Source organism: Rhinolophus sinicus, chromosome 18, assembly GCF_057876585.1.
Source record: "Rhinolophus sinicus isolate RSI-liver-muscle chromosome 18, RSI-T2T, whole genome shotgun sequence".
NCBI classification, from domain to species: domain Eukaryota; kingdom Metazoa; phylum Chordata; class Mammalia; order Chiroptera; family Rhinolophidae; genus Rhinolophus; species Rhinolophus sinicus.
In genome coordinates this window covers 110,617,940-110,624,153 of record NC_142518.1, presented here as the reverse complement: position 1 = coordinate 110,624,153, position 6,214 = coordinate 110,617,940, and the positions used below count along the sequence as shown (strand labels likewise).

The 6,214-nt window shown below is 60.3% G+C and overlaps 1 protein-coding gene across 3 annotated transcripts; it reads left to right on the top strand.

Annotated features, from left to right (window-relative positions):
* Window positions 1-1,855: 1,855 nt before the first annotated feature.
* PNCK (pregnancy up-regulated nonubiquitous CaM kinase) lies at window positions 1,856-5,942 on the top strand. Of its 3 annotated transcripts, none has more exons than XM_074323717.2 (12): window positions 2,030-2,112; window positions 2,872-2,941; window positions 3,145-3,276; window positions 3,500-3,574; window positions 3,659-3,797; window positions 3,959-4,082; window positions 4,264-4,339; window positions 4,435-4,547; window positions 4,644-4,722; window positions 4,819-4,906; window positions 5,074-5,218; window positions 5,572-5,708. In XM_074323717.2, the coding sequence occupies exons 2-11, from the start codon at window positions 2,874-2,876 to the stop codon at window positions 5,209-5,211; spliced, it is 1,032 nt and encodes a 343-aa protein (XP_074179818.1). In that variant the 5' UTR covers window positions 2,030-2,112; window positions 2,872-2,873; the 3' UTR covers window positions 5,212-5,218; window positions 5,572-5,708. The 3 variants fall into 3 exon arrangements, 2 of the variants coding, with proteins under 2 accessions (XP_074179818.1, XP_019610649.1); XM_019755090.3 differs by having other exon boundaries at window positions 2,097-2,381; window positions 5,572-5,942; XR_016019923.1 differs by lacking the exon at window positions 4,435-4,547 and having other exon boundaries at window positions 1,856-2,112; window positions 5,572-5,942.
* Window positions 5,943-6,214: the final 272 nt, after the last annotated feature.

Below are 6,214 nucleotides of genomic sequence, written 5' to 3'. Positions count from 1 at the left end.
TATCCATCACTACCCAACACACACACACACACACACACACACACACACACACACACATCCATTTTGAAGTTTACATCTATTAATACAATATTTCAACAGATATTTAAATAGTTGTGAAGCGTGTAATTCAGGTATATTGTAAATACTGACTTAAAACAAAAATTGTGATATCACTTTTTACACGAGACCAATAGCATCGAAATCACATGGTAAATTGATACCTATGTCCAGCTTAAACTCTGCATCAGGCAGTTTGTTTGCTCAGGCTCACTTTGGAAGTGGGCCCTTTTATTCCTGCCTCCACTTTTTGTCTGTTGCCCCTCAGAGAAGTCTCTGTGTGCCATCTCTTTTCATGTGGGTAGTCTTTTGTTACTCCTCACTCGTACTTCTCCAAAACACAAACGTATGTAAGTTACATTTCTTGTTATTGCCTGTGACCACAGGACTCTCCTCACGTTTCTTCTGCGATAATCATCAAATGAGCAAGTGAGATGGGTTCCAGTCTGTGTCCAACAGGACTTACTGCCAGCATGAGGCGGAGCTCACTATCAGGCCCACTCCTCTTTTCTAAGCCCTAGGAAACCTTGTTCGCAGAGATGAGGAGTTGGGAGTGGGGCCGTGCTGCCAAGTGCGGGGGCTCCTGGATCCTCCTTGAGTGAACTGGGAGGGGCAATTGAGAAAGGGGGGTGGATAAGAACTGGAGGGGGCCTTCTCAGACTTACCGATTTTTGGACAGAGTACATGTGAGAGATGAGGTCAGGAAAGATGATTTTAAAAAACTTCTGCCTGCTCTGTGGACTGTCTTAAAGACTTTGTCTCTCATGCCAGGAGACGCCTGGAAGATGGATTTAGCAGGTCACTCCTGGACCCTGTGACTCCTTGGATCCCTACAGCTGTGGCCTGTGTAGACCTGTTCTTGTCAACAGCCAGGGCACCCATTCCCCATCTCTGGTGAGGCCTGGACCCCCTGGGAGGGGCATCAGGACCGATGGAACTGGGTAGGAGGAATCCACTCGTTGTTGGATGAAGGCTTGATTTCGGTCACCCAGCACTTATTTCCTGAGCACTTCCCCTAGGCTAGGTCAGCAGAGACCCTTTTTGGAAGTGGATGCTCTGGTGAGGAAAAGACACAGAAGGTGATTTTGCATTGATGGTTGTTCTGCAAACAAGGCAGGGCGGGGACGGCCAGGGGAGGCCTGTTTGAAGAGGTGACATTTGAACTGAGACCTGATGGAGTGAGGGAGCAAGCCAAGCAGATAACTGAGTGGAGAGCATTCCTGGCAGAGAGGCAGTGAGTGCAAAGGCCCCGGGGCAGGTGCATGTTTGTGTGTTTGGGGCCATGTATGGTACACACCCCATGCATGTTGTGTTGGAGGGCCACTTAGGAAGCCAGTGTCGCTGGAGTTGGCTGGAGCTACTTGAGCAAGTGGGAAAGTGGGTGGAGAGGGGCCAGAGAAGTGATGGGGAAGGGAGACTGATTGTACAGAGTCCTCAGGCCACTGTAGGGACTCATGCTTTGGAGTGACACGGAAAACCATGGGAGGGTTTGTAGACCATGGGTGACTGAACCTAAAGGGAATGGTCTGGCTGTTGGGTGGGGAAGAGACTGGGGTGGGGGAGGTTAAGGGTGTGTTCAGAGGACAGAGGGAGTCCACTGAGGAGGCTGTAGTTGTCCTCCAACTGAGTGCTGATGGGGGCTCAGGCTAGAGTGACAGAAGTGGCAGGGCTGGGCTAGGGAAGGGATGCTGTTTTACACCCAAGGGCCTGGACAGAGCAGAGACCTGAAGGCAGGCAGAGAGCTTTGTCAACATGTGGGTGAAGAGACTTCTGGATGGAGGACACCGGTGGTGCAAAGGCCCTGGGGCCGGCTAAGCCAGGCCGCCAGGGGGCTGGAGGCGGCGGGAACCGGCATGAATGACCAAGGAGGGAGGTGGCAGCCAACGACGGCCGGCCGATTGCCTTACAAGGCGCCCTGCAGTGTTGTGGCCACCGCGTGCTCGGCCGCCAGCATTCAGCGGGAGCGCGCGCGGAGGGGGCGGCGCTGGTCGGGCGCGGGCGGGGGGCTCAGCGCGGTGGCCACTGCGCGAGGCGACGCTGCAGCTTCCGCTCCAGGTCCGCATCAGGCGCTCCAGGGAGCGGGCGCGCGCGCGAGGGGGCGTGCGGGGTCCCGGGCCCCGGCCGCCGCAGCCCCCGCGTGCCCCAGTGCACACCTGTCACGCCCGGCGCGTCCCCGGCTCACACGCGCGCGGCCCACGCAGCTCCGGACGCGGGAGGCCCAGGCTGCGGAGTTCCTACCGCCTCGCGGCGCCGAGGGGCGGTGCGCCTAGGCAGCCGCGTGGGTGGCCGTGGTCGTGGCAGGCGGCTGTGCGCGGGGGTCGCAGGTGCATCTCGGGCGGGTTGGTGGTCAGTGTGGAGTGTGCCTGGGCGCTGGGCCATGGGTGGCAGGTCTAGGCCTGGGGGCGCTGTGGATGAGGATGGGCCTGAAGGGGCCGGGGTGGGGGTGCACGGAGCCTTCTGGAAGGTGGCTGATCGTGACTGACTCAGTTGTGTGGCGACAGAGAGCCGTGTCTGGGCGCTGATCGCCGTCGGGGTGACAGGGTGGGGGGTGCCCGATCGCGGCCATGTATCTGGGAGGGGGAGGAGTGTATGCAGTGGTCTCGCTGGGTGTTGTCCACCTGGGAGTGCCGACCTGGGCAATGAGGGAGGGGCGAGATGGACCCGGGCTGGGGGAGGGTGTGTGGGACTTTATGGGACCTGTGTTCCTGAGTGGGGTTGTAGCGGAGGGTGGCTGAGGCACTGCCGGGCCTGGGGTGGGGGACGGGGCTGCCCCTCACCCAGGGGGCTTCCCTCCACCTCTCCCTTGACCCCCAGACATGTTGCTGCTCAAGAAACAGACGGAAGACATCAGCAGTGTCTATGAGATCCGGGAGAAGCTGGGCTCGTGAGTGTGTCAGTGAATGTGGCAGTGTGTATGTTTGTGTGTCAGTGAATGTTTGAGTATGTGTGTGGGGGCATGGGTGGCATGGGATGGACAGTGCCTCCCCATCTGCTTCAGCTAGGGGAGCCCTTCCCTCTCCCCACCTCTGCTGTCTCTCCCCTCCCCCTCCCTTTCTGCCTCCCCCCTTGTCTTCATCTCTGTGGCAGGGGTGCCTTCTCCGAGGTGGTGCTGGCCCAGGAGCGGGGTTCCTCACACCTTGTTGCCCTCAAGTGCATCCCCAAGAAGGCCCTTCGAGGCAAGGAGGCCCTGGTGGAGAATGAAATTGCAGTGCTCCGCAGGTATGCACCTGGCCCTGCCCAGGCTGCTAACACGCTCAAAGGCTCAAGGCCTGCAGCAGGCAGCAGTGTCCTGGGATGGAGCGCCCTGGCCCTGCCTCCTCTGTGTTCCCAGGAAGGGCTGGCCTGTCGCAGGGAAGGGGGCAGAGGTAGGAGGAAGCACTCCTAGGGCCTGAGCCCAGTGGGGGCTGCAGCCCCCCGTAAGGGCTTTTTCTTGCCATTGCAGGGTCAGCCACCCCAACATCGTGGCTCTGGAGGACGTACACGAGAGCCCTTCCCACCTCTACCTGGCGATGGAGCTGTGAGGAGGGCAGGGGCAGACTGGGGGCTGGGTGGTGAGTGGGGGTCGAAGGGCCTGGGTCAGCTGAGTCCCTGCTGCCCACAGGGTGACAGGGGGTGAGCTGTTTGACCGCATCATGGAGCGTGGCTCCTACACGGAGAAGGACGCCAGCCACCTGGTCGGCCAGGTCCTTGGTGCTGTCTCTTACCTGCACAGCTTGGGCATCGTGCACCGAGACCTCAAGGTGCCTGCCCTCCTGCCCACCTGCCCGGGCCTGACCCAGCCTCCCTGTGCACCAGGGTCTGGGGGACTTGACGGGGCCCTGCTCCTGCAGTCTGCCCTGTCTCAGCCCAGCGGGCCACGCCAGGATTGACCTGGTATGTCCTCTGTCTGCCTGTGTCATAGCCTGAAAATCTCCTATATGCCACGCCATTCGAGGACTCCAAGATTATGGTCTCCGACTTTGGCCTCTCCAAAATCCAGGCTGGCAACATGCTGGGCACCGCCTGTGGGACCCCAGGTTATGTGGGTAAGTGAGGAGGGCTCCCTGAGGCTTGTTGGAGGCCAGGGGGCTGGAGGACCCAGTGGGAGCCATGGTGCCAGGGGCAGGGCAGGCGGTGGGCCATTCCTGGGGTCAAATAGGCTGAGCCAGGCACTGAAGGCTGGTGTGCGCGTGTGCGGGTGTGCGTCTGTCTGTCTCTGGCCCCCAGCCCCGGAGCTCTTGGAACAGAAACCCTACGGGAAGGCTGTAGATGTGTGGGCCCTGGGTGTCATCTCCTACATCCTGTGAGTGACCACTGGGAAGGCTCTTCTTCTGCCTGCCTGCCCCCTGCTGGGTTGGGGAGGGGTGGACAGCTGGGTGATTCATCTGTGGGTGCCAGGCTGTGTGGGTACCCCCCCTTCTACGACGAGAGCGACCCCGAACTCTTCAGCCAGATCCTGAGGGCCAGCTACGAGTTTGACTCTCCCTTTTGGGATGACATCTCAGAATCAGGTGAACTTGAGGCTGGCCCTGAGCTCAGGGAGGGGAGGAGGGAGTGAAAAGGGGCGGGGAGGGATGGGTTGGGCTGACCTGACCTCCCTGTTCCAGCCAAAGACTTCATCCGGCACCTTCTGGAGCGAGACCCCCAGAAGAGGTTCACCTGCCAGCAGGCCTTACAGCATCTTTGGTGAGTGGAACCCTTGCCAAGATGTCCCAGGACCAGAGGGACGGACCACACCGTCAGAGACCCCCCAGCCTCCACCGACTCTTAGCCTCCCTCTAGGATATCTGGTGATGCAGCCTTTGACAGGGACATCCTGGGCTCCGTCAGTGAGCAGATCCAGAAGAATTTTGCCCGGACCCACTGGAAGGTCAGTGTGGGGCGGGACCTGTGGACCCAGTCAGCTCAAGGCTGCCTCTCCCCCAACTGCCCCGTCCCTCGGCCTTAGGGGATGGCCTGGGCTGCCTGTGGCCTCTGTGGTCCTTGAATGTTGGGCTCAGGGCCGGGGCATGGCCTGACACTCCTCTCTCCATTTAGCGAGCATTCAATGCCACCTCCTTCCTGCGCCACATCCGAAAGCTGGGACAGAGCCCAGAGGGTGACGAGGCCTCAGAGCGGAAAATGGCCCGCCACAGCCACCCAGGCCTCCGGGCTGGCCAGCCCCCCAAGTGGTGATGCCCAGGTGTGTGTGTGGGTCCTACACCCCCTGGGAAGTGTCTCCTTGGTGAGTTTAGAGGGTGGTGACCCTATGTGGCCAAGAGCTAAGCGGGGTGGACCCCAGAGACTAGAGGGCTAAGGGCAGAGAGCACAGATGGAAGGGAGGAGCCAGGGTTCCCAGAAGAGAAGATGAGAAAGGGGCCAGCAGGGGCTGGTGACTGCAGGCACGGTGAGGATCCTTTAGGGACTCAGTGCCCATACCCAGTGGGCACCACTGCCGAGAGCCTTGACTGGGAGCAGGGGTACAGGGCAGGCCGGGGTGCCTCCTGACTGTCCCCTTTCCCTGTGCGCTTCTCTCTCCCCCTCCACCCCTGGCAGATGCCGAGGCCGAGTGCACTGACCCCCAGATTCCCTTCCTGTGGACCCTTTCAGTCCCCTCTCCCCATCCTCCATACCCCGGGGCTGGCCTCTGCTGGAGAGTTTGAGATGTGTGGGTGTGGCTCATGGCACTAGGGTGGGAGTGGGGCACCCCTCAGGCTCTGCCCTTGTCCAGGGGCTGGTGGGGCATGTCCACAGGGTCTCCTCTGCCTTGTCGCTGCCACAACCCCTCTAGAAGCTGAAGAGGCTCCAGGGGCTGTCCCTCCTGCACGCTGTTCTGTGCTTTGCTGACTGTGGGTGGTCCAGCTTGTGTCGTGGCCCTCCACCCCCTCCTCCAGTTTTCCCCAAATCAATAAAGACAGACAGAGCAATGGGCCAGTGGTGAGCTGGAGGGAGGGGTAAGGGACAGGGATGGGGGACGAGTATGGAGGGGATGGGTGTCACCTGTGGGGAAAAAAACCAAGGACACAGAGCTACTGCCCATGGGACCCCACCAGCAGACCTCACCCACTGCCACCCAAACTTCTGCTTCCTCTGATCATGGCAGACAAGCTCCCCGCTGTCCAAGAACTTCCTGTTTCTGCCCTACCCCCAAAGGGCCAGCAAGAGGCAGCCTAGCCACCAGCTCTGCCACCCTAGAGGT

Excerpts from the sequence above, each read along its gene's own strand:
- PNCK (XM_019755090.3), top strand. The coding sequence starts at position 2,874 with ATGTTGCTGCTCAAGAAACAGACGGAAGACATCAGCAGTGTCTATGAG. Across the intron at positions 2,942-3,144 it reads ATCCGGGAGAAGCTGGGCTC|GGGTGCCTTCTCCGAGGTGG; the intron begins GTGAGTGTGTCA and ends TCTCTGTGGCAG. Across the intron at positions 3,798-3,958 it reads TCGTGCACCGAGACCTCAAG|CCTGAAAATCTCCTATATGC; the intron begins GTGCCTGCCCTC and ends CCTGTGTCATAG.